Source organism: Salvelinus namaycush, chromosome 21 (genome assembly GCF_016432855.1).
Source record: "Salvelinus namaycush isolate Seneca chromosome 21, SaNama_1.0, whole genome shotgun sequence".
NCBI lineage: Eukaryota > Metazoa > Chordata > Actinopteri > Salmoniformes > Salmonidae > Salvelinus > Salvelinus namaycush.
Window position 1 is genome coordinate 34683391 of NC_052327.1, and position 27572 is coordinate 34710962.

The 27572-nt window shown below is 49.5% G+C and overlaps 1 protein-coding gene across 1 annotated transcript; it reads left to right on the plus strand.

Moving 5' to 3' along the window:
* On the plus strand, window positions 1-27045 carry LOC120066707 (metallophosphoesterase MPPED2-like). The gene is made up of 7 exons (XM_039018164.1): window positions 1-270; window positions 1227-1486; window positions 2799-2980; window positions 5071-5296; window positions 24664-24779; window positions 25513-25626; window positions 25842-27045. The coding sequence occupies exons 2-7, from the start codon at window positions 1305-1307 to the stop codon at window positions 25949-25951; spliced, it is 930 nt and encodes a 309-aa protein (XP_038874092.1). The 5' UTR covers window positions 1-270; window positions 1227-1304; the 3' UTR covers window positions 25952-27045.
* The last annotated feature ends 527 nt before the right edge of the window (window positions 27046-27572 follow it).

A 27572-nucleotide genomic window follows, 5' to 3' on the forward strand; every position in this document is an offset into this window, starting at 1 on the left:
TCTTCTCACATCGAGGCTCCTATCTCGCTCGTTGGCTTTCTGTCGCATTTCCTCAAGAGCCAGCCGAGGGTCTCCCAGGGTCGAAGGTTCTGCCCTGCTAGCCACGACCTCCACCTCTCAAGACCTCCAAGTTGTCTGCGTTATCTATGGGACCGCGTTTTTGACAACATAGACAGAGAGCTAACCCCGAGAACATATCTACCGGATGAACGGAACTCGCCACCCGTTTGGCAAGAACATCGCTGGGAAAAAATAACGAGGCACAAAGCGGTGGGTTAGGGGTGATTTGTCATTTACGAGCCATTCGGATACAGAGGTTTCTGTCGAGGCTGTAAATGTTGCTATTCGTAATATTGTAGATGAGAGAGCTTGGTTTATGTTTGTATTTTGTTCTGTAATGCAGAATAGGCCTACAATAAATGAGGAAGAACACGATCTTGTAATATCGGGTGAGAGGTTCAATTTAGTCTCTTCTGTGTCTTTAGGCTGATTGGTAGAAATGGTGCATATATTTAAAAATCACCTTTTCCAAATGTTGCAGCGTGAAACCAAAATTAGAGGGAACATATGTTTTTATGTAAAATATCCTCTTACAGTTCAGCTTGTAGATAATCAGCTTGTTACAGTTGACTGATAGTAAATGTCTGTCTGCACTCTGCACCGCTGCTAACCGGCTAATGTTAAATTCGTCTGGGTAGTTTTTATGTTTTAATTTTCAGTTTCCAATGTCTTGAACAAAAGTGGTGTGGTTTAAGTTCACTGTTTTGTCACCTGGCCAATACAGCAACTACAATTCGTGTGGTTACATTGTATCAATTCACTCTGTCACTTTTACATTTGTAAAAAAAATGTAGGCCTGGGTTATTTCAAGCCTTTTGATTGGAACACAATGCGTACAGTAGTTTGATATTATATATTTTCTACTGATGTTACAGTATTGTTAAAGGTTTAATGTTCAAGCTTGTTTTGTATCCTATCTACTGTAGTTAAAATCTATCAACACTTCAGAAGACATTAGCGAGAAATATGGAAGTGTATCACCTCTTCTGGTATTAGTGGTTGAATAATTCTTATAATTCTGGGCGTCTTCTTGATGTTGTTTTTGTACAACACAAGTGGTTCACTTAAAGCTGTCATTTACAGCAACACATTATTTGTAATCATGTCTGCTGCACAATTACTGTATTTTGAGGTGTGCTCCTCTCTTTTTGTTTGCGGTGGTACAGATTGTGGCCAGTTGTCCAGGGGGCCGGTGGGTCTGAGTTAGTGAACGGGGCTGTTCTGAATGATGCCCACTCCCTAAAATGGTTCTGGATCCTGGTAAACTAACTGCCCATGTCCCAAGCAGCAGAGCCATGGCTCACAGAACCCCCCCCTCTCAGGGCAAGGTGACTGTCACTGTGGACGAGTACAGCTCCAACCCCACACAGGCCTTCACCCACTACAACATTAACCAGAGTCGCTTCCAACCACCCCATGTCCACATGTGAGTATCTATCTAGCCGCAGGCCTGCACTGTATCTATCTCTTTTTCATCTGATGGGCCATTACAGTGCACAGAGGATTGATTGATGAATGTGTTCAAACAAAAGAGTAAATATATGGACATCTGGCCTCATAACATCCACCACCATACCTTCTGTGTGCTCTATTCTCAGCGCACATTAGCTTGTCTTGAATAGATGGAGTATGATTTAAACATGTATGGTTATCCTCAGTGCCCTGTCAAATAACCTACAGTGTGTGAGGTTAAAGTGTGTGAGGCGGAAGCCACCTTTCATGTTATTAACGTAACGGAGGTCAGAGGTGAGGTGGGTTTATAAGCTATTTAACAATGCTCCTTTGACCTCTGGGTCACAGCTCAATTCTAAGTAACTTCCCTATTGACTTCTAATCATTAGGATGTAATGAGTGTTGCTGTGGATGGGATGGGTGGGCCTGGGGTGGTCAGAGTGGGAGGCAGGTGCTCCTGGCTGGCTGGCTGACTGGCTGGCTGACTGACACACAAAACTAGCTTTTCCAGCAGAGACAAAACAAAGGTGTAAGACAGATGCTGTCTTTATAGAAGTCAGGACTTCTGTTAACCAGTGTTTTTCACTTAGTCCACGATTAACCTTTTTTTAAATTGCAGTTTTTAAATCACATCTGCGCTCTCTTTGTTTGTCTTAGACCATGGACAGATGTCTCAGTACAACAGCGAGGTGGACCTTGTATAAGTTAAATTGTTTATTGAAGCTATAGTAATCAAATTGGATGGAGCATTTTAGAACAGGACAGTGGAGAGTGTAATTAACGGAAGAAGCCAAAGTCAGCAGTGATAGAGATATAGGTACGGTAATTCATTAATATCTGATGGACACATGGCAAGAGTAGGGAGTAATGAATAACCTCCTGGATTTTGTGATGATTTGCATTAAAACACTTTGGTCGACTCATTCAAACTAGCAGCTTAATCTATAATTTGCCAGCATGATTCCATGCATCGCAGCTGGGCAGTTGGCCAGCCCTGGCAGCCCAAAATTCCACATGAGTTCACAATCACTGCCTGGCTCCCAATGACAAGGCAACTGTGAGACTTTATGAGGGACCTGCACTAGCTTAAAGGTTGGATGGCCAATTCCAGTTTGGGATTCCTTAGACATCTTTAGAGAAGGCTGTTTTATTTGTAATATTATTTTCTATTGGAGGTTGCTGCACGTGACACATTGACAACCTAGGTTACATTTTCAAATGGAGGGCTGCTTTAATAATTTGACACAAACTCATACACTGATTCTGCTGTCCCTCTTCGATGACAGGGTGGAGCCCATTCCCTATGACACCCCTAAACCCTCCGGTCATACACGTTTCGTCTGCGTGTCGGACACACACTCCAGGACGGATGGGATCCAGATGCCATACGGGGATGTCCTTCTTCATACTGGGGACTTCACTGAACTGGGCCTACCCTCTGAGGTCAAGAAATTCAATGACTGGCTAGGTAAAGAGAGTCACACACACTGCTGTTTTTTTGCTCTGAGCCCTCAGCATCAGGGACGGTTCTTGCCGCCCTAGGCCAGACCAAAAATGATGTTGAAAAGACGTGTAAAATATGTATTTTCCAGATGTTGAAATTAGGTTAAATTTAGGTTCTGAATGAAAGGTGAAAATATGTATTTTATGGACGTCTATGTTTGGCCCAAATCAAGGCTGTTCCAGACCGGATAAAATCTGAACCAAACATAGACGTCTATTTTTGCCTGAAATTGAATTTTGTCAGCTGCAATGGTAGGCCCACCATTTGTAAAACAGGCTTTTGCATTGGCTTTATTAGGCCTGATTCATGTGGCTAATCAATTTGGCTACTTAAGCTCTGAATATCAGCTGCCCAACTTTATCAGGAGTTATCGTGAGCCTATTTGCGATGTGTTTACACAGCGGGAAATGCAGAACTGTTTTTTTTTATTGCTATGATCAGCTTGTCCAAAAATGTACGGATACAAGCTTGATGCGGGGGCAGGGTAGCCTAGTGGTTAGAGCGTAGGACTAGTAATTGAAAGGTTGCAAGTTCGAATCCCTGAGCTGACAAGGTACAAATCTGTCGTTCTGCCCCTGAACAAGGCAGATAACCCACTGCTCCTAGGCCGTCATTGAAAATAAGAATTTGTTCTAAACTGACTTGCCTAGTTAAATAAAGGTTAAATAAAAAATGCAACTGATCATGTCAATTGGGTGAAACTCCTGGACAACAGTTGATTGTCCATTCCATATGATCCATTTTACTTTGGCCTGTTTTAAGGATATGTTTGTTAACATGACAGCACATTTTTTATTTGATTGGGCGCCATCCCTCGTTTGATTGGAGAAACCTACATGATGTAAAAAGTGTGCGTCTCATTATATTGTCATAGATTTTATCTCCAGCCTATAGACTACAGAGAAGGCCCCATACTCTTTCCACTATATCCTGTATCTGCTACATGATTGATGTTTGATAATTTTGTTGACGTAACGTGGAGGAGCACCGCAACGATGCGTCTCTCCAACAGCACCCTGCAGAGACAAACTGAGAATGGACAAGCAAAATATTTTGCGCCCCTGCCTTTGACAAAGTGGGCACTGTTTATCACAGGGCGGCATCAGTGGGCTTAAAAGCCCATTTTGCCACTGGTTGAGATATATTGTCATTGGGTTTGGGCAGAATTATGTGAGGTTTTATGTGTTGTTGTTGTTGGAGGTCTTGGTCAGTTTAGCTCAGAAAATGTCTCCCTCGTCAATCTGCCGCCATAGGCGGTGGCCTAATCCTGCCTAATGAGCGTGCCGGCCGTGCTCAGCATACTGTACAGTAACCTCTATCTTGACTAAAAAGGTTATTTGCTGTAAGTTACTATACCAACCGTATTTGGTATAATTTGGACTTCCTTATTTAAGCAAAAACTATTCTCCTCATAAAAATTGTCTGCTTTGACGTTATTTAATATTTACTACTGTAAATTAAACATTTGAAATTAAGAATCCGCAGAAAGGAAGAAGTAACTTTCCTTGAAGGCCACACATTAAAACACTGCCATCCTCCTCAGTTTCAAATACATTTTAGCCTACAGCCGAGAGAAAATTGAGTTGAGCTTTCAATTTGAGCCCTATACAGAACTGATGCGGTAATATAAGAGGTAACTGGGACAAAGGACCTCTCTCCAAGAAAGTAAAAAGGTCAAATGAAAAATTGTAAAATTCCCCTTTGTTGACTGAGATGTGCGTTGGCTGGGTAACTGAGGTCTTTATCTGCAGTTATTGCTCTTTTGTAAGAGGGGAGAAAAGTTCACCCTGGTCTGAGGAGGTCAAGAAGCCTTAACCTTTTCATTTGTGGCGTTTTACTTTCATGGACCATTCCCTTAACCTCTCAAAGGCAAGTTTCTATTCTAGTGAATGAATATTGATTCACCAACTGGGGTATTCCCAGAGACCATGCTACTGGCCAAAGCTATGTAGTGTTTATATTCTGTACATGTTACTTGCCTTATGTTGAACAGTAACAGAAAGCTATCTATCCCATCCATATTCAACATGTCTTTCCTGCTGTCTCTCCTGCAGGGAGTCTACCTTATGAATTCAAGGTGGTGATTGCAGGGAACCATGAACTGACGTTTGACAAGGACTTCATGGCTGAGCTGGTCAAGCAGGATTACTATCGCTTTCCCTCCGTCTCTAAGCTGAGACCAGAGGACTTTGACGATGTTCAGGCCCTTCTCTCTAACTGTACTTACCTGCAGGACTCTGAGGTCACAGTCAAGGGATTCCGCATATATGGGGCACCATGGTAAGTTGCTCTCTTGTCTTGAGATAAGTATCATGACTTATTTACTTGTAGTCGATAGTCTTACGATACAGTGACTATAGAGGCTAATCGCTGAGTGACAGACTTTTGCATAATATGGCCTCAGTGACACTGATCACTGTACCTGAGTTTGCCAGGGTTGCTCAAATATTCTTTACATACAGTAGAGGTCATGACACTTTGTGTGGCCACTCTCTTTGCTTGCTTATTAAGTCCCTGAATGAGTCTAGTAGAGTTTTTCTTAGTCGTGTGTGTGGATATGAAACACTGCAGACCTAGCCCATGCTATTCACTGCTTCTAAGTTCTACATTCCTTATTGCTTTCTTCCATTTCCATACCTCATTGAGGGGATTGCCTTGTGTTGTCCTGAGTCCTGACAGGGACTCCATGTCTTTTATTAGACACAGAGTGCGTGAGAGAGAGACGTATGTGGTTAGTTGGGTGTGGGTCAGTGCCAGCCGTGTCCTCTCCTCCTGTCCTAGACTTGGGGCATGTCCTGACACGCTACAGGCTGCCGTGGAGACAGACATGTACTTACAGTGTACTCGGCTCCAGACTGTTATGTCATCACACACCCATATCCTCAGCCAGCCACACCGCTGAGTCTGGGGCCCAGTTAACCCTTCACCCACTGCTTTTCTAGTTTCCCTCCGTACTACGGTGTCACTGCTGAATGAGTGATCTCTGTTTGGATTAGGAAGTCAGACGGAGGGGTTTCTAAGAGATCAAGCGAAGAGTTTCGATGTAGGCCTATCGCATGATGCTTTGATACGTTTTAGAATGCTGTGTCTGCTACATATTTTCTATATTTATTCCTGTGAGACACTTTTTCAAAAGGGGATATTGAGGCTATAGTTACAAAACGTAACGTAATGTATAGAGCTAACCGAACGTTATCCCCGTTCCTGCTATTTCTTTCATATTCTCCCCAGTAGGAGGGACAGGGACAGGGACAGGGACAGGGACAGGGACAGGGACAGGGACAGGGACAGGCAGGCTGGCTAGCTGTACCAAGGCCCTGGGTGGCTGGAGAGGGTCGAGGCCAGAGCAGTGGAATCAGGCCATTGTGTGTCAGTCTGACTGACCCCAGTCTGGCCTCCACAACTCCCTGCTGGCTGACACACACACACACACACACACACACACACACACACACACACACACACACACACACACACACACACACACACACACACACACACACCTCCTTTTACAGGCTCTCTCTCCCCCAATCCCAGATCTAATAATGTTCTGTGAACCACACGCCCCCCTCTGCCCGTGTTGTTCTTCATCAGTCACTGGACGTGTGTTCTGGGAGAGAGAGAGAGGGGTTTAGGGGGCTTTTGTCTCTTCAAGTCCCAGCTGAATAGGTATGACTACCCTGACAATGACAGTCTGACCAGGTGTAACGTAATGATGATGACAGTGAGAGAATTGGTCTTTTAGGTTTTCATACCTTAACCTGGCTCAGTCACTATTATATTATATTTGCGTCCTGAGCCCAACTCTCATTCTCAGGGGTTAACCCTCCCGTCTTGAGGTGGGAGCTCTTCTAGCATGATTTAATCATATATTTGCCACTTCAAAGATGCTGGATATCCTGGTGATAAAGAAATGTTTTTCACATTGCAGGCAGAAAGGAAAGGGCAACAATGAGGGCAGAAACATAGCTTTCCAGTCACAGAGTAGTGCTGAATCAAATGATTATCTTGGAAGGGGAGCAAACCAGCCACCCAGATGCATGAGGGGAGGTCTGTAGTAGAGCTCTGTGGTCGTCATTACAGGGGCTATTTTCCAGATCTCTGAGCCTCTCCAGCAGGAAGTGGCTTTTGTTCCAACAAGTTCTGGTTCTTTTGTTGGAGCGTACGGATCAAACCCTGGGCCTGACCCCCGCACCCCCTTTAGGGACTGCACTCCCAGCAGGCCACAGTAACCGTTGTCACCTCAGAGCCTAGTGATCAGAGGTCATTTCCCCCGCCCGCAAACAGATCAGCTAGGCTTGACAGACACTGCAGGCCTGCTCTAGGTCTGAGTCAAGACTGACTGACACCGTCTGAATGAATCGTTTTTTTTTTGGGGGGGGGGGGGGTGATTGTCAAAGCCAGAAATTCAAGACCTTGACTTCTAGACACTTCAGATAGCACTGCAACAGACTTTAGCCAGATAGCATGTCTGTCTGCAGACTTAAGCTTCACATTTACATTAAATGTTCCTTGTCTCCTAGTAGAATTGAATAGCTAATACCTCATCCTTTCATGGCAGATATACAGTAACATGACCACAGTAGCCATCTCAAATCAAATGTTATGTCACATGCTTGGTAAACAACAGGTGTAGACTAACAGTGGAATGCTTACTTATGGGCCCTTCCCAACACTGCAGAGAGACATTTAAAAAATAATAACATAAGGAATAAATACACAATGAGTAACGATAAGTTGGCTATATACATAGGGTACCAGTTCCGAGTTGATATGCAGGGGTACGAGGTAATTTAGGTAAATATTTGTATATAGATAGTGGTCAAGTAACTAGGCAACATAATTCAGTAGATAATTAACAGTAGCAGCAGCATATGTGATGATTCAAAATAGTTATTGTAAAAGGGGTCAATGCAGATAGTCCGGATAGCTATTTGGTTAACTATTTAGCAGTCTTATGGCTGGGGGGAAGAAGCTGTTCAGGGTCCTGTTGGTTCCAGACTTGGTGCATCGGTACTGCATGCTGTGTGGTAGGAGAGAGAACAGTCTATGACTTGGGTGGCTGGAGTCTTTGACAATTTTAGGGCCTTCCTCTGACAACGCCTGGTATAGAGGTCCTGGATGGCAAGGATCTGGATGTACAGCATGGCTAGCTCAGAGCAGGGGGAGGTGTTATACTATAGACAGCATGGCTAGCTCAGAGCAGGGTGGCAGTCTGAGTCTGGCTTTAGAAAATCAAAGACTTCCTCTAATCCTCTTATGGCGGCAGACACACACTGGTCATGTGACCTTTTGGGTTTACATTGGATGAGAGCCCGTCAGGCAGAGCCACAAAGAAAGTGTGGATCTATGTTGCCATGGAAACCATAGCAGAGTCGTGTGTGTGTGTCGCTTCAGTGTGTGTTTGCCATTAAAGCACTTCCACTGTGTGTGTGTGGGTCAGTGAGGACAGCATAGCTCTGAGCCTGCATTTCCCCCAATCTCTCACATGGACACCCATGCTGGGCTGGTAATGTACTTTATTGACTGGGAGACTGGTCTCACTGTCATGTGTAGCTTTGATTTCCTGTCTGTTTGTGTAGCAGATAGATAGGAATGGAAAGCTGCCTGACTAATTGCCAACAGTGTGAGAGCTTAGCCACAAATAAACCGTCTGTTTATGGAAATAAATAAGGCCATATCTGACTCTGAAATGAGGTTGTAACTCCCTGGGTAAGGGCTCCAGTTTCAGCATTACTTGGTGGAAATTCCTACTATTGCTCAATGTGTGAAAACCCTCTTTCTAGTCACAACAACTTGGGACTGACCTCAAGTCATAGGCTGAATCACAAATCACTCACTCGGAGGGCCCTCCGATGGTTTGGGATTCACCGATACTGTGGCAACCAGTGTCTTGCAACAGTCAGCGCAATATATGTGCATGTTACTTTCGGTCTAGTGTGTGTGTATTACATCGGTTTTCTACTCTACCCTGCTCTGCTCTACCCTCCGCTCTACTGTGTTCTACCCTGCTCTACTCTACCGTGCTCTACCCTGCTCTACTCTACCCTGCCCTACAGGCCCCTGCGAGGCCTTACCTGCTGAGTGCTGACATCACTGATTGTAAAAGTGACCTTTGGCCCGGAGGTGCAAACTGCACGTCAGTGTTAATTAGCTGCTCATGTCGCCAGCGCTACACTTCTCAGATCTCTCTGCACTGCCCTGCTCTGGCCCCAGCTCTGACTGACTGCAGTGCAGTGCTGCACTTCTCAGATCTCTCTGCACTGCCCTGCTCTGGCCCCAGCTCTGACTGACTGACTGACTGACTGACTGACTGACTGACTGACTGACTGACTGACTGACTGACTGACTGACTGACTGACTGACTGACTGACTGACTGACTGACTGACTGACTGACTGCAGTGCAGCGCTGGAGGCTTTCACGCTCACCCAGCATTAGGCAGTCAGGCAGGCCAAACTGGGGCACAGGAAGAGAGGCCAGGCTGCCTGAGGGGGGCAGGCAAGGGGAGGGGGCAGGCAGAAGAGCGGGTCAGACAGACAATAAGCATAGCCCAGGGAGAGGTAGAGGAGGGGAGAGGTTGCGATTAGGAGTGGGATGAACACCCTCAGAGGAGGAGATGCCTGCCCTCTATTCAGAGGATTACCATTTTGGATGAGCTCCAGCCTACCACAAGGCCACAGTGGATTCAGAAGGCTAGGCCTTTTGACCTATCTTTGGCAGGTTGAATAATGGTTAGGGTTTTATCTGGTTTCAATGCCCCCCCCTCCCCCCCAAAAAATATCTGAAAAACCGCTTTCATATATATATTTTTTAATTAGCAATCGAGATGATTAAATTGTCAAATGTAATGGCCAAGCCTATCAAATTGCTTATGACACAGTAGTAACTAGCTATGACAACCACTACACCAGTGGTTCTGTCTGTATCAGTTCAAGTGGCTTTATTGGCATGGGAAGCATATGTTAACATTGGCAAAGCAAGTGAAGTAGATAATATACAAAAGTGAACTAAACATTGAAAATGAACAGTAAACATTACACTCACAGAAGTTCCAAAATAATAAAGACATTACAAGTGTCATTATGTGTATATATACAGTGTTGTAACGATGTGCAAATGTCATTATGTGTATATATACGGTGCTGTAACCGATGTGCAAATGGTTAAAGTACAAGAGGGAAAATAAATAAACATACATATGGGTTGTATTTACAATGGTGTGTGTTCTTCACTGGTTGCCCTTTTCTTGTGGCAACAGGTCACAAATCTTGCTGCTGTGATGGCATACTGTGATATTTCACCCAGTAGATATGGGAGTTTATCAAAATCGGGTTTGTTTTCAAATTCTTTGTGGATCTGTGTAATCTGAGGGAAATATGTGTCTCTAATATGGTCATACATTTGGCAGGAGGTTAGGAAGTGCAGCTCAGTTTCCACCTCATTTTGTGTGCGGTGTGCACATAGCCTGTCTTCTCTTGAGAACCAGGTCTGCCTTTGGCGGCCTTTCTCAATAGCAAGGCTATGCTCACTGAGTCTGTACATAGTCAAAGCTTTCCTTAAGTTTGGGTCAGTCACAGTGGTCAGGTATTCTGCCACTGTGTACTCTCTGTTAGGGCCAAATAGCATTCTAGTTTGCTCAGTTTTTTTGTTAATTCTTTCCAATGTGTCAAGTAATTATATTTTAGTTTTTCAATGATTTGGTTGGGTCTAATTGTGTTGCTGTCCTGCGGCTCTGTGGGGTCTGTTTGTGTTTGAACAGAGCCCCAGAACCAGCTTGCTTAGGGGACTCTTCTCCAGGTTCATCTCTCTGTAGGTGATGGCTTTGTTAAGGAAGGTTTGGGAATCACTTCCTTTTAGGTGGTTGTATAATTTAACGTCTCTTTTCTGGATTTTGATAATTATCGGGTATTGGCCTAATTCTGCTCTGCATGCATTATTTGGTGTTTTATGTTGTACACAGAGGATATTTTCGCAGAATTCTGCATGCAGTCTCAATTTGGTGTTTGTCCCATTTTGTGAATTCTTGGTTGGTGAGCGGACCCCAAACCTCACAACCATAAAGGGCAACGTGTTCCATAACTGATTCAAGTATTTTTATCCAGATCCTAATTGGTATGTTGTATTGTATGTTCCTTTTGATGGCATAGAATGCCCTTCTTGCTTTGTCTCTCAGATCGTTCACAGCTTTGTGGAAGTTACCTGTGGTGCTGATGTTTAGGCCAAGGTATGTATAGTTTTTTGCTCTTGGGCAACGGTGTCTAGATGGAATTTGTATTTGTGGTCCTGGCGACTGGATCTTTTTTGGAACACCATTATTTTGGTCTTACTGAGATTTACTGTCAGGACCCAGGTCTGGCAGAATCTGTGCAGAAGATCTAGGTGCTTCTGTAGGCCCTCCTTGGTTGGGGACAGAAGCACCAGATCATCAGCAAACAGTAGACATTTGACTTCAGATTCTAGTAGGGTGAGGCCGGGTGCTGCAGACTGTTCTAGTGCCCTCGCCAATTTGTTGATATATATGTTGAAGAGGGTGGGGCTTAAGCTGCATCTCTGTCTTACCCCACGGCTCTGTGGGAAGAAATGTTTTTTTGCCTATTTTAACCGCACACTTGTTGTTTGTGTACATGGATTTTATAATGTCATATGTTTTTCCCCCAACACCACTTTTTCCATAAATTTGTATAGCAGACCCTCATGCCAAATTGAGTTGAAGTTTTTTTTTTTTATCAACAAAGCATGAGAAAACTTTGCCTTTGTTTTGGTTTGTTTGTTTGTCAATTAGGGTGTGCAGGGTGAATACGTGGTCTGTCGTACAATAATTTGGTAAAAAGCCAATTTGACATTTGCTCAGTACATTGTTTTCACTGAGGAAATGTACGAGTCTGATGTTAATGATAATGCAGAGGATTTTCCCAAGGTTGCGGTTGATGCATATCCCACGGTAGTTATTGGGGTTAAATTGGTCTCACTTTTGTGGATTGGGGTGATCAGTCAGTCCTTGGTTCCAAATATTGGGGAAGATGCCAGAGCTAAGGATGATGTAAACAGTTTTAGTATAGCCAATTGGAATTTGTTGTCTGTGTATATTTTATCATTTCATTGAGGATACCATTATTTTTATTTTGTCCTGTAGTTCATTCAAGGTAATTGGAGAATCCAGTGGGTTCTGGTAGTCTTTAATAGTTCATTCTAAAATTTGTATTTGATCATGTATATGTTTTTGCTGTTTGTTCTTTGTGAGCCAAAAAGATTGGAGAAATGATTTACCCATACATCTCCATTTTGGATTGATCATTCTTTGTGCTGTTGTTTGTTAATGTTTTACAATTTTCCCAGAAGTGGTTGGAGTCTATGGATTCTTCAATTACATTGAGCTGATTTCTTCTTTTTCCGTTGTGTATTTCTGTATTGTTTTAGTGATTCACCATAGTGAAGGCGTAGACTCAGGTTTTCTGGGTCTCTCTGTTTTTGGTTGGATATGTTTCTCAATTTCTTTCTTAGGTTTTTGCATTCTTCTTCAAACCATTTGTCATTATTGTTCATATTCTTCGGTTTTCTGTTTGAAATTTTTAGATTTGATAGGGAAGCTGAGAGGTCAGATATACTGTTAAGATTTTCTACTGCCACGTTTACACCTTCACTATTACAGTGGAACGTTTTGTCCAGGAAGTTGTCTAAAATGGATTGAATTTGTTGTTGCCGAATAGTTTTTTGGTAGGTTTCCACACTACAGTCCTTCCATCTATAGCATTTCTTAATATTACTCAGTACCTTTTGGCTTTTTCTCTATATCACTTTGGTCAGGTAAAAATCCCACTGCTTACACTAATTACTCCACGCTGTGTGTTTCCGTGAGCCTGCCCTCCTCAGTCCATGTATGTGTCAGTCGGGGTAAGAGGCCTTGCTATTACCCAACCACATCCACCACCCAGGAGCCAGCTAGAGCTTGTTACCCCAACAACATCATCATCCATACAGTTTATTACAGGACATCACAAGTGCTTTAATCAGCCTCCGTCTAGCACCACAATGTAATGACCTGTGAAATAACCAACCAGAGCCATGCCCTTTACCAGAATGAATATTAAGTGGCTAATTTGACTAACCAGACCCATCCTGAGCTATCTCTGGAGAAAAGACCCTGGATGAGATGACTGATGTGGTATGAACTGTGTATAGCAGAGATCATCAACTAGATTCAGACGCGGGCCAAGTTTTTTTGTTGAGTGCATGGTCAAGAGGACAGAACATAATTACAAATCATTTGTAGACTGCAAATTGACGGCAAGAAGCCCAAATATATATGATGTTTGACTAAAGCATAATCATTGCAAATCTTGCTTACATTTGTGGGAATACTTGGGAACATGTTTCTTTTCAATTAAAATCACTTGGAGCTAATTTCCTGGTGTCCAACAATGAAAATGAAAAAACTCTGGGGCCAAATGAAACCACTGCCCGCGGGCTGCTAGTTGGGGAACCCTGGTGTATAGCCTACTGATGATCACTACCAGGCTGGAATGAAGGAAGGAAAATGGACATTGACACTGAGGAGGGTGCTTTAGAATAGCAGCTTCTCAGTAGTGTTGAGTGGGTGATTGGACCAGTGCAGTGTCACAACAAGCCTGGCTGAGTACATGGCACGGTGACGTCTAAGGTGACTCGTGTCTGCCAGAAGCTAGGACATCTGTCCAGGCCAGTGCACAGCAGAATGCAGCATTTGTGACATTTGTGACTGAGTACACGTGTTTCCTAGGTAGTGTAGCAGCCCATGGCATTACAGACAGACTGGACAGACGGTAATCCCCCAGGCCCTTCATTTCCCTCTCAGTACTACTTCTGCTGCAGCTGAGTTGTTCAACATTACAGCCAGACAGCCATATGCCCTTCTCTTGTAGTCTAGTGCTAGTACAACCCCCACATAGTCCTGACTGAGGTGATTAATATTTGAAGATTACAGTAGCCCTTTTAGATTGGAGAAAGTTGAGGTACTCGCAGGGCAGTGCATTAGAGTAGCTGACCTGGCCGCTTTCATAAATATCCTGAAGCTAGGGGTGTGGTTGGTGCACTGTTTTAGAGTTAAAAAGGTCTGGGCACTGTCTGGGCCATGTCTGCATTCGGTATCAGGTTCAGCTGACAGGTCACCAAGCTCAAGTGGTGATACAGCTCAAATCAAACAGATGACTTGCTGGCTTGTTGTGTACATTGAACAGGGTTGCCATATTGAATAAGAGGACCTTGTCAGAGCTAAGCTTGTGTGTGTGTGTTGTGTTGTGCGCACACGTACAGGTGTGTGTGTTTGTGTAATGACAGAGAGAGAGGTGATGATCATATAGCAGCAGGTCCAGACAGTGGCTGTTATTTCAGGGCTTTAATGTCTGCTGCCTGCCTGCTGCGGGGGTCAGGGTGGGAGTCAGCCAGCAGAAACATTAGCCTAGCAATGGTGAAAGATTGCACCCCTGTGTATAACCCAACACGCTGCGTGCTAAAGCAGGCACTGGGCTTTATTTACTCTGCTATCAATCACAATCAAGCTGCCACTGGCCTCTTAAATAAGAGGTCCAGGCACGCAGATTAGGACCCAGCATTATTTCAGGGTTCGATACTGTGACCAAGACTGTTCGACCTGGCAGTGCGACACATTTTTTGTTTATCATTATTTATTCAAACAGTAATGTTTAATTGACCAAAAATTAACCAACTTTCTGAAGAGGAAAAAACGGCAGAGGAATACCCCTGTGTGTGTGCAGTGCCCGTACAATTTGCGTAGCCGTTAACGATGTTACTGATAGCCTAATCCTATTCGGGTATATGGAAATGCAAGTAGCCTGTGCCTACCTGGGAAAACCATCATTATTTGCATCAATCCAGTGGCCATTTGTAGAGCCCAACTGATATAGGATTTTTAGGTCCAATACTGATTTTAGGGATGCAAACTTCACTGATCACCAATATATCTGACGATATGTGACCGACCTCCTTGATTCTGACTTATGTAGCAAATTTTGAGAAACAGATGCCTCAAGTCCTCAACTGGCAGCTTCATTAAGTAGTACCCGCAAAACACCAGTCTTAACATCAACAGTGAAGAGGCGACTCCGGGATGTTGGCCTGGGTTCAATTTTTTTATCTGCCCCAGTCAGGGCAGACAGTGGAGGCCAGACTTCCACATCCTGATGGATCATTCCCTGCAGGAGATAACAGCAGTGACCAGAGGTAGTCAATCAGTTAGCCTAGTGATGACAGCCAGGGTGGGAGAAGACACAGCTAATCTTGTGTCTACGTGGTCAAGCTAACCACAATCTCCTACCCACAATATTCCCCCTCCTGCTCCCTCTTCTCCTCCCCCCTGCCCTCCCCCCCTTGTGCTCCCTCTTATCCTCCGCCCTGCTCCCATTTTCCCTGCTCCCCCCCTACTCCCTCTTCTCCTCCCCCCTCCCACTCCCTCTTCTCCTCCCACCTCCCCTCCCTCTTCTCCTGCTCCCTCTACTCCCCTCCCCCTCCTAATCCCACTTTTTATGCTCCCTCCTCCCCCCTCCTGCCCCCCCCTCCTGCTCCCTCTGCCCCTCCTACTCCCTCTTCACCCCCTCTCCTGCTCCCCCTCTCCTGCTCCCTCTACTCCCCCCTCTCCTGCTCCCTCTTCTCCCCCCTCTCCTGCTTCCTCTTCTCCCCCCTCTCCTGCTTCCTCTTCTCCCCCCTTACCTGCTCCCTCTTCTCCCCACCCTCTCCTGCTTCCTCTTCTCCCCACCCTCTCCTGCTCCCTCTTCTCCCCCCCTCTCTTGCTCCCTCTTCTCCCCCCTCTCCTGCTCCCTCTTCTTCCCCCCTCTCCTGCTCCCTCTTCTTCCCCCCTCTCCTGCTCCCTCTTCTCCCCCCTCTCCTGCTTCCTCTTCTCCCCCTCTCCTGCTTCCTCTCCCCCCCCCTCTCCTGCTTCCTCTTCCCCCCCCTCCTTCTTCCTCTTCCCCCCTCCTTCTTCCTCTTCCCCCCCCCTCTCCTGCTCCCTCTCCCCCCCCCCTCTCCTGGTTCCTCTCCCCCCCCCCTCTCCTGGTTCCTCTCCCCCCCCCCTCTCCTGGTTCCTCTCCCCCCCCCCTCTCCTGGTTCCTCTTCTCCCCCCTCTCCTGCTCCCTCTTCTCCCCCCCTCTCCTGCTCCCTCTTCTCCCCCCCTCTCCTGCTCCCTCTTCTCCCCCCCTCTCCTGCCTCCTCTTTCCCCCCCTCTCCTGCCTCCTCTTTCCCCCCCTCTCCTGCTCCCTCTTCTCCCCCCCTCTCCTGCTCCCTCTTCTCCCCCCCTCTCCTGCTTCCTCTTCTCCCCCTTTTCCTGCTCCCTCTTCTCCCCACCCTCTCCTGCTTCCTCTTCTCCCCACCCTCTCCTGCTTCCTCTTCTCCCCACCCTCTCCTGCTCCCTCTTCTCCCCCCCTCTCCTGCTCCCTCTTCTCCCCCCCCCTCTCCTGCTCCCTCTTCGCCCCCCCCCCCTCTCCTGCTCCCTCTTCGCCCCCCCCCCTCTCCTGCTCCCTCTTCTCCCCGCTCCCCTCTCCTGCTCCCTCTTCTCCCCCCTCTCCTGCTCCCTCTCCTCCCCCCTCTCCTGCTCCCTCTTCTCCCCCCTCTCCTGCTCCCTCTTCTCCCCCCTCTCCTGCTCCCTCTTCTCCCCCCTCTCCTGCTCCCTCTTCTCCCCCCTCTCCTGCTCCCTCTTCTCCCCCTCTCCTGCTTCCTCTTCTCCCCCCTCTCCTGCTTCCTCTTCTCCCCCCTCTCCTGCTCCCTCTTCTCTCCCTCTCCTGCTTCCTCTCCCCCCCCTCTCCTGCTCCCTCTGCTCCTACTCCCCCTCTGCTCCCTCTTCTCCCCCCTCTGCTCCCTCTTCTCCCCCCTCTGCTGCTCCCTCTTCTCCCCCCCTCTCCTGCTCCCTCTTCTCCCCCCTCCTGCTCCCTCTTCCCCCCCTCTCCTGCTTCCTCTTCCCCCCCTCTCCTGCTTCCTCTTCTCCTCCTCTCCTGCTTCCTCTTCTCCCCCTCTCCTGCTTCCTCTTCTCCCCCTCTCCTACTCCCTCTTCTCCCCCTCTTCTCCCCCCCTCTCCTGCTTCCTCTTCTCCCCCCTCTCCTGCTTCCTCTTCTCCCCCCCTCTCCTGCTTCCTCTTCTCCTACTCCCTCTCCTGCTCCCTCTGCTCCTACTCCCCTCTCCTGCTCCCTCTTCTCCCCCCTCTCCTGCTCCCTCTTCTCCCCCCTCTCCTGCTTCCTCTTCTCCCCCCTCTCCTGCTCCCTCTTCTCCCCACCCTCTACTGCTTCCTCTTCTCCCCACCCTCTCCTGCTCCCTCTTCTCCCCCCCTCTCTTGCTTCCTCTTCTCCCCACCCTCTCCTGCTCCCTCTTCTTCCCCTCTCTCCTGCTCCCTCTTCTCCCCCCTCTCCTGCTTCCTCTTCTCCCCCCCTCTCTTGCTCCCTCTTCTCCCCCCTCTCCTGCTCCCTCTTCTCCCCCCTCTCCTGCTCCCTCTTCTTCCCCCCTCTCCTGCTCCCTCTTCTCCCCCTCTCCTGCTTCCTCTCCTCCCCCTCTCCTGCTTCCTCTTCCCCCCCCTCCTTCTTCCTCTTCCCCCCTCCTTCTTCCTCTTCCCCCCCCCTCTCCTGCTCCCTCTTCTCCCCCCCTCTCCTGCTCCCTCTTCTCCCCCCCTCTCCTGGTTCCTCTCCCCCCCCTCTCCTGGTTCCTCTCCCCCCCCCCTCTCCTGGTTCCTCTTCTCCCCCCTCTCCTGCTCCCTCTTCTCCCCCCCTCTCCTGCTCCCTCTTCTCCCCCCCTCTCCTGCCTCCTCTTTCCCCCCCTCTCCTGCTCCCTCTTCTCCCCCCCTCTCCTGCTCCCTCTTCTCCCCCCCTCTCCTGCTTCCTCTTCTCCCCCTTTTCCTGCTCCCTCTTCTCCCCCCCCTCTCCTGCTTCCTCTTCTCCCCACCCTCTCCTGCTCCCTCTTCTCCCCCCCTCTCCTGCTCCCTCTTCTCCCCCCCCTCTCCTGCTCCCTCTTCTCCCCCCTCTCCTGCTCCCTCTCCTCCCCCCTCTCCTGCTCCCTCTTCTCCCCCCTCTCCTGCTCCCTCTTCTCCCCCCTCTCCTGCTCCCTCTTCTCCCCCTCTCCTGCTTCCTCTTCTCCCCCCTCTCCTGCTTCCTCTTCTCTCCCTCTCCTGCTCCCTCTTCTCTCCCTCTCCTGCTCCCTCTTCTCTCCCTCTCCTGCTCCCTCTTCTCCTCCTCTCCTGCTTCCTCTTCTCCCCCTCTCCTGCTTCCTCTTCTCCCCCCTCTCCTGCTTCCTCTTCTCCCCCCTCTCCTGCTCCCTGCTCCCTCTTCTCTCCCTCTCCTGCTCCCTCTTCTCCTCCTCTCCTGCTTCCTCTCCCCCCCCCCTCTCCTGCTCCCTCTGCTCCTACTCCCCCTCTGCTCCCTCTTCTCCCCCCTCTGCTCCCTCTTCTCCCCCTCTCCTACTCCCTCTTCTCCCCCTCTTCTCCCCCCCTCTCCTGCTTCCTCTTCTCCCCCCTCTCCTGCTTCCTCTTCTCCCCCCCTCTCCTGCTTCCTCTTCTCCTACTCCCTCTCCTGCTCCCTCTGCTCCTACTCCCCTCTCCTGCTCCCTCTTCTCCCCCCTCTCCTGCTCCCTCTTCTCCCCCCTCTCCTGCTTCCTCTTCTCCCCCCTCTCCTGCTCCCTCTGCTCCTACTCCCCCTCTGCTCCCTCTTCTCCCCCCTCTGCTCCCTCTTCTCCCCCCCTCTCTTGCTCCCTCTTCTCCCCCCTCTCCTGCTCCCTCTTCTTCCCCCCTCTCCTGCTCCCTCTTCTCCCCCCTCTCCTGCTTCCTCTTCTCCCCCCCTCTCTTGCTCCCTCTTCTCCCCCCTCTCCTGCTCCCTCTTCTCCCCCCTCTCCTGCTCCCTCTTCTTCCCCCCTCTCCTGCTCCCTCTTCTCCCCCTCTCCTGCTTCCTCTCCTCCCCCTCTCCTGCTTCCTCTTCCCCCCCCCTCCTTCTTCCTCTTCCCCCCTCCTTCTTCCTCTTCCCCCCCCCTCTCCTGCTCCCTTTTCTCCCCCCCTCTCCTGCTCCCTCTTCTCCCCCCCTCTCCTGGTTCCTCTCCCCCCCCTCTCCTGGTTCCTCTCCCCCCCCCCTCTCCTGGTTCCTCTTCTCCCCCCTCTCCTGCTCCCTCTTCTCCCCCCCTCTCCTGCTCCCTCTTCTCCCCCCCTCTCCTGCCTCCTCTTTCCCCCCCTCTCCTGCTCCCTCTTCTCCCCCCCTCTCCTGCTCCCTCTTCTCCCCCCCTCTCCTGCTCCCTCTTCTCCACACCCTCTCCTGCTTCCTCTTCTCCCCACCCTCTCCTGCTCCCTCTTCTCCCCCCCTCTCCTGCTCCCTCTTCTCCCCCCCCTCTCCTGCTCCCTCTTCGCCCCCCCCCTCTCCTGCTCCCTCTTCTCCCTCCCCTCTCCCCGCTCCCCTCTCCTGCTCCCTCTTCTCCCCCCTCTCCTGCTCCCTCTCCTCCCCCCTCTCCTGCTCCCTCTTCTCCCCCCTCTCCTGCTCCCTCTTCTCCCCCCTCTCCTGCTCCCTCTTCTCCCCCTCTCCTGCTTCCTCTTCTCCCCCCTCTCCTGCTTCCTCTTCTCCCCCCTCTCCTGCTCCCTCTTCTCTCCCTCTCCTGCTCCCTCTTCTCTCCTCCTCTCCTGCTCCCTCTTCTCCTCCTCTCCTGCTTCCTCTTCTCCCCCTCTCCTGCTTCCTCTTCTCCCCCTCTCCTGCTTCCTCTTCTCCCCCCTCTCCTGCTTCCTCTTCTCCCCCCTCTCCTGCTCCCTGCTCCCTCTTCTCTCCCTCTCCTGCTCCCTCTTCTCCTCCTCTCCTGCTTCCTCTCCCCCCCCTCTCCTGCTCCCTCTGCTCCTACTCCCCCTCTGCTCCCTCTTCTCCCCCCTCTGCTCCCTCTTCTCCCCCCTCTCCTGCTCCCTCTTCTCCCCCCCTCTCCTGCTCCCTCTTCCCCCCTCTCCTGCTCCCTCTTCCCCCCTCTCCTGCTTCCTCTTCCCCCCCTCTCCTGCTTCCTCTTCTCCTCCTCTCCTGCTCCCTCTTCTCCCCCTCTCCTGCTTCCTCTTCTCCCCCTCTCCTACTCCCTCTTCTCCCCCTCTTCTCCCCCCCTCTTCTGCTTCCTCTTCTCCCCCCCTCTCCTGCTTCCTCTTCTCCTACTCCCTCTCCTGCTCCCTCTGCTCCTACTCCCCCTCCTGCTCCCTCTTCTCCCCCCCTGCTCCCTCTTCTCCCCCCTCTCCTGCTCCCTCTTCTCCCCCCTCTCCTGCTTCCTCTTCTCCCCCCCTCTCCTGCTTCCTCTTCTCCCCCCCTCTCCTGCTTCCTCTTCTCCCCCCCTCTCCTGCTTCCTCTTCTCCCCCCTCTCCTGGTTCCTCTCCCCCCCCCTCTCCTGGTTCCTCTTCTCCCCCCTCTCCTGCTCCCTCTTCTCCCCCCCTCTCCTGCTCCCTCTTCTCCCCCCCTCTCCTGCCTCCTCTTTCCCCCCCTCTCCTGCTCCCTCTTCTCCCCCCCTCTCCTGCTCCCTCTTCTCCCCCCCTCTCCTGCTCCCTCTTCTCCCCACCCTCTCCTGCTTCCTCTTCTCCCCACCCTCTCCTGCTCCCTCTTCTCCCCCCCTCTCCTGCTCCCTCTTCTCCCCCCCCTCTCCTGCTCCCTCTTCGCCCCCCCCCTCTCCTGCTCCCTCTTCTCCCTCCCCTCTCCCCGCTCCCCTCTCCTGCTCCCTCTTCTCCCCCCTCTCCTGCTCCCTCTCCTCCCCCCTCTCCTGCTCCCTCTTCTCCCCCCTCTCCTGCTCCCTCTTCTCCCCCCTCTCCTGCTCCCTCTTCTCCCCCTCTCCTGCTTCCTCTTCTCCCCCCTCTCCTGCTTCCTCTTCTCCCCCCTCTCCTGCTCCCTCTTCTCTCCCTCTCCTGCTCCCTCTTCTCTCCTCCTCTCCTGCTCCCTCTTCTCCTCCTCTCCTGCTTCCTCTTCTCCCCCTCTCCTGCTTCCTCTTCTCCCCCTCTCCTGCTTCCTCTTCTCCCCCCTCTCCTGCTTCCTCTTCTCCCCCCTCTCCTGCTCCCTGCTCCCTCTTCTCTCCCTCTCCTGCTCCCTCTTCTCCTCCTCTCCTGCTTCCTCTCCCCCCCCCTCTCCTGCTCCCTCTGCTCCTACTCCCCCTCTGCTCCCTCTTCTCCCCCCTCTGCTCCCTCTTCTCCCCCCTCTCCTGCTCCCTCTTCTCCCCCCCTCTCCTGCTCCCTCTTCTCCCCCCCTCTTCTCCCCCCCTCTCCTGCTCCCTCTTCCCCCCTCTCCTGCTCCCTCTTCCCCCCTCTCCTGCTTCCTCTTCCCCCCCTCTCCTGCTTCCTCTTCTCCTCCTCTCCTGCTCCCTCTTCTCCCCCTCTCCTGCTTCCTCTTCTCCCCCTCTCCTACTCCCTCTTCTCCCCCTCTTCTCCCCCCCTCTCCTGCTTCCTCTTCTCCCCCCCTCTCCTGCTTCCTCTTCTCCTACTCCCTCTCCTGCTCCCTCTGCTCCTACTCCCCCTCCTGCTCCCTCTTCTCCCCCCCTGCTCCCTCTTCTCCCCCCTCTCCTGCTCCCTCTTCTCCCCCCTCTCCTGCTTCCTCTTCTCCCCCCTCTCCTGCTTCCTCTTCTCCCCCCCTCTCCTGCTCCCTCTTCTCCCCCCTCTCCTGCTCCCTCTTCTCCCCCTCTCTTCTCCCCCCCTCTCCTGCTCCCTCTTCCCCCCTCTCCTGCTCCCTCTTCCCCCCTCTCCTGCTTCCTCTTCCCCCCCTCTCCTGCTTCCTCTTCTCCTCCTCTCCTGCTCCCTCTTCTCCCCCTCTCCTGCTTCCTCTTCTCCCCCTCTCCTACTCCCTCTTCTCCCCCTCTTCTCCCCCCCTCTCCTGCTTCCTCTTCTCCCCCCCTCTCCTGCTTCCTCTTCTCCTACTCCCTCTCCTGCTCCCTCTGCTCCTACTCCCCCTCCTGCTCCCTCTTCTCCCCCCCTGCTCCCTCTTCTCCCCCCTCTCCTGCTCCCTCTTCTCCCCCCTCTCCTGCTTCCTCTTCTCCCCCCTCTCCTGCTTCCTCTTCTCCCCCCCTCTCCTGCTTCCTCTTCTCCCCCCCTCTCCTGCTTCCTCTTCTCCCCCCCTCTCCTGCTTCCTCTTCTCCCCCTCTCCTGCTCCCTCTGATCCTACTCCCCCTCCCTCTCAGCATGGGAAGATAATAGCGCCCTCGGGTCCTGGGGAGCATGCCCCCCCCCCCCCCCCCCCCCCCCCACCACCACCACATCCTGGCTATTACTGGCTTCCATATTGAGCAGCACAGCTCATTGTTCATATCTCGTCTATGTTTGCTCTGCTGGGTTGGAGAGCGACAAGAGAGACGCCGGGGAAACGCAGGATTTATCTACCCGCTGGTGTCAGCACTGAGATCCAGGTGTAACACAGAACAGGTTCTGCTTTGAATCACAGGGTTGGAGAAGGCAGTGTAGCCCAGCCTGGAGGAAAATACACTACATCACCAAAAGCATGTGGACACCACCTGCTAGTCGAACATCTCATTCCAAAATAAAGGGCATTGATATGGAATTGGTTTCCCCCCTTTGCTGCTATAACAGCCTCCACTCTTCTGGGAAGGCTTTCCACTAGATGTTGGAACATTGTTGCGGGGACTTGCTTCCATTCAGCCACAAGAGCATTAGTGAGGTCGGCCACTGATGCTGGCTCACTGTAGTGTTAAGATTTCCCTTCACTGGAACTAAGGGGCCTAGCCCAAACCATGAAAAACAGCCCCAGAGCATTATTCCTCCTCAACCAAACTTTACAGTTGGCACTATGCATTCACCTGGCATCCGCCAAACCTGGATTTCTCAGTCGGACTGCCAGATGGTGAAGCATGATTCATCACTCCAGAGAACGTGTTTCCACTGCTCCAGAGTCCAATGGCGGTGAGCTTTACACCACTCCAGCCGATGCTTGGCATTGCACATAGTGTTCTTAGGATTGTGTGCGGCTGCTCGGCCATGGAAACCCATTTCATGAAGCTCACAACGAACAGTTCTTGTGATGACATTGCGTCCAGAGGCAGTTTGGAACTCACTAGTGAGTGTTGCAACCAAGGACAGACGATTTCTGCGCACTTCAGCACTTGGGGATCTCGTTCTATGAGTTTGTGTGGCCTACCACTTCGCGGCTCAGCCGTTGTTTCTCCTAGACGTTTCCACTTCACAATAACAGCACTTATAGTTGTTCGGGGCAGCTCCAACAGGGCAGACATTTGATGAGCTGGCTTGGTGGAAAGGTGGCATCCTATGGCAGTGCCACTTTGAAAGTCACTGAGCTCTTCAGTAAAGCCATTCTACTGTCAATGTTTGTCTATGGAGATTGCATGGCTGTGTGCTCGATTTTATACACCTGTCAGCAACGGGTGTGGCTGTAATAGCCGAATCCACATACTTGAATGGGTATCCACATGCTTTTGTGTATATATAGTGTATAAAGGTGCAGTCAATATGAATGGGCTGTTTGTGAGCTACTCCGTGCATGGCTATGTCAGACCCTTGCTACCGCACAGTGGAGGCTGTAACAGAAATGCTGATACTGTATGTAACACAAGACCATACAAATCTTTATGTACATTTGAAATTAACTTGGCAATAGTGGCATGGTATTAGTTTTGTTTTCATCTTGATTAAAGCTATAGAAAATGTGCAAAATGCTAAATCAGACAGTGTGTGAGTCTCAAACTTGGCCCAGAGCCTCACCTGCACTGGAATGGCTCTTGGCGTGAAATACATCTTTGATCTGAAGGGAAGTATCAATCTGCAGTGTTTGTATGTGGTTAATGTCCCCCTAGGCAGCAGCCCTGTGTTGAACCCTCCAGAGAGATCTCCCCCTGCATCACGGTATAGCCTAGACTGTTCAGACAGGTTGATGAATGCACTGCGGGCCATATCAGTCATATAGCCGCAGCTATCAGCGTTCATTTAGTCCAGACCAAATAGCTTCCACTTCGACCCCTCCCTCCTCCCCCCGTCTCCCCAACCTCTTCCAGTTAGCTCTGGCCAGAATTAGCCGTGACCTTGGCCTGACGTGTGCCGTTCTGTCTGTCCATTACGGCCGGGGCAATCTCTTTACCTCCATGTGCCCTGGCTGTCGGTAAATAAAGGCAGTAGTCAGACAGACATACTGCTGTGTGTCAGGAGGCCAGGGTCCCAGGGGAGACATGAAACTCTTATTAACATGCTTCTTCTCATTGGTGCTGACAGCTTAATCCATTTCCAGTGTTTGGATGACCTCTGTTATGCTGTGGCACGGGCCAGAATGAATGTCCTAGTCGTGCGATAACCCTCTATCTCCCTCAATGGCTGGCTGTCTCCTGTTCTTCCCCCCCCCCCCTCCCCGGGCGCTCTGCCTCCCCGCTCGCGCGCTCTCCCTCTGTCTCCCCCTCGTGCTCCTTGTCCCCCCCCCCCCCACCCCCCCCCCCCCCCCCCCCCCCCCCCCCCCCCCCCGGGCGCTCTGCCTCCCCGCTCGCGCGCTCTCCCTCTGTCTCCCCCTCGTGCTCCTTGCCCCCCCCCCCCCCCTCGGGTGCTCTGCCTCCCTGCTCCCGCGCTCTCCCTCTCTTCCCCTCACGCTCTGTCTCCCCCCTCTCTCTCTCTCCCCCCTAGATCTCTCTCTTGTGCAGGTGTGTGTGATGTATATTTCTTTTAACTGTTTCTACTGTGTGTTCCTACAGGACACCGTGGTTTAATGGCTGGGGTTTTAACCTTCCCCGCGGCCAGTCTCTATTGGACAAGTGGAATCAGGTTCCGGAGGGCATAGATGTTCTCATGACCCACGGACCTCCCCTCGGTGAGTTGACTTCATAGAACCCCAAAACACCCCATTCTACAGCCTTTCCCAAAGACTGCTAAAACAGCTTGCACTTATGAATTTGCCAGTATAGTTACTGTCACTCATTCATTGAACTACTGGAAGAAATGGAAGCAGAGATAGGGTGAAATTTTTCTTACGTTAAAATGAGCAACAAGCTACAAAGACTGCAGTGACGAGTTTGCTATTTTTTGACTCTATAAAACGGTGTGTAGGTGTAGCTGAAGAATGGGAGTGTCACATCAGGTCCAACTGAACAGGTTTTCTTTGTGACCATCAGCAAATTCTAATTCATTTACAGCACTGAGATCGCCTATATGATCCATTCAAATATTCACAGCACATATAACGGTAATACCGCATCATTGTTTTCTAGTGTAATTCCGATTCTCCAGCACACCTTCATTACATTAAATCATTGAGATTAGTTATTGAAATATTCCATCCATTTACTCTCGCAGAGAGTTTCACTTCCTGATAAAGTGCTTGAGGATAATGGCAAACTTCACAGATTGTGTCTAAAACTTTGCGTTTATCTGTGCATTTATACAACAACGTTAAGATATGGAAAATGTCGCCCTTAGTTTGTCTGACCTGTTTCACTATGTTATGAATGAAGACGCTAATGTTCAATTTATTTCTGCTATGTTCATTTGTCTTTGCAAAGGTTAATCAAGTGTGTTAATCAGTCTATTGTTGTGGTTTGGGACAGGTTTCCGGGACTGGGTTCCCAAGGAGCTGCAGAGAGTGGGCTGTGTGGAGCTGCTGAACACAGTACAGCAGAGGGTCCGACCCAAGCTCCACGCCTTTGGGGGCATCCATGAGGGTGAGTGTTCTGTGCTCTGACCTCCATGGTCCTGGTTCTATAAAGGACTGAACATCCATGTTAGGAAGTCGTCAGATTTCAGGCAAAACGCTTCTTAACATGTATGCTGTTCTAAAGAATGACAGTTAATCCTGAATCAGTTCATCCTGAATCCTGTGCCTGTTATTGTCTCTGTTTTGACTCTGGTATCTAATGTCTTTGTTCTCTGTCTGCAGGGTATGGCATTATGACGGATGGATGCACAACTTTCATCAACTCCTCCACCTGTACAGCCAGTTTCCAGCCCACAAACCCCCCCATCGTATTTGACCTGCCCAACGCATAGAGCATCGTAAAATAAACCAGCATTTTTAAAATTCAGTTGTACGAAATGCTAATCTTCAAGATATTTGTCTTTTGTAAACTGCTTGTAAAAATGCATGAAAATCAGATTCTGGTAATGAAATGATCTTTGTAAAATATTCCATATTTTCCATTCGTTTGCATTCGCTGAAGTGGCTGGTTTTCTGTATCATTGTTTTCTTTGTTTCCTCTATGAAGATGGATAAGCGCCTTGCCTCACAGGCAAGTACACTGCCTGACCGTAACATTACTCTTTACATAAGCAATACTTGACCTCATGATGATGATTGAACATGCATTTGGCATTGTAACTTCAATTATTTGGTCTCTGTTAAAGGCCTGTGTATTGTTAAAAATGAAGCCTTTGAAATGAAATTGTATGTTGACATTTGTATGAAATTGGTCCAATTATTATATACCCAGTATAGATGAATCTCTTGTGCTCTCACACTTGTGTAGGAGCTTTATGTGTACTGGTGCATCATCTCCCTTCATCTGGTGCGCAACGTTTTGGAACGTCCAGAGAGAAATATGCTATGTGGAACTATCTGCAACGTTCGACCACATTTGGCTACTGAACTTAACCGTGTTTTTCTCTAGTCAAGGTCATTGATTGACTGGCCAGTCTTGTGGTACCGTTTGACATCAAACCGTTCATTCCCATCTTATGAATAATCAGCTGTAAAGAACACTTTCACTTGATGTTAATTGAAAACAGATGCTGCATATTCCCTAATGACCCCATCTTCCATGGAGTACATGTGAGTCAGTGCTTGTGTGAGTTTTCAACATGCACGAATCAGGCATTTTAATATCACTTTAAGATTTGTATCGATATTCAACAGCTGTAAAATATTTGGGATGCCCTCAAGTACAATTTTGCTAATTGTTTTGTTTTTTTCTCAGATTTTTGCACTATGTGAAAATGCTATCTTGCTAGCACAAAACAAGTTGCCAACGGTAGTCTTCTGTCATTGTAAATGCCTGTTTAGTTTCCTGGTTTATGAAACTTTTTTAACTTGATGAATTTAGTTGCCTTTATATGCAAATAAAATTGCAAGATTTTTACCTGTTGAATAGCTATAAATTGTTTTGTGTTTTACCTTAGTGAATTCTTCATATCATCAATAAGTCTTATTTGCCAAATTATTTCTAAAACTTAGTTGGACCTATTGTTCTTTATCACTTGTCTGGGAAATGTCTGCTTATCATTATGACAAATAGTCCCTAATACTGTACACCAGGGGTGTCAAACTCATTCCACAGAGGGCCAAGTGTCTGCAGGCTGGTTTTCAATTAAGCCCTAGACAACGAGGTGTTGGGAGTTTCTTACTAATTAGTGACCATAATTCAGCAATCAATTACAAGGGAGGAGCGGAAAACCTGCAGACACTCGGCTCTCCGTGGAATGAGTTTGACACGTGTCCTGTACATTGTCCTCACTTTGTATACTGTAGAAGTGGTCATGCACACGAAGGAAAGTACAGTACATAATAATAATATATGACATTTAAGACACTTTTGTCCAAAGTGACTTAGCTAATGCGTTCCCTCTCGCTCTCCCTTGGATAGAGGTGAAGGTATATGTCACCCCCACCGGTCTT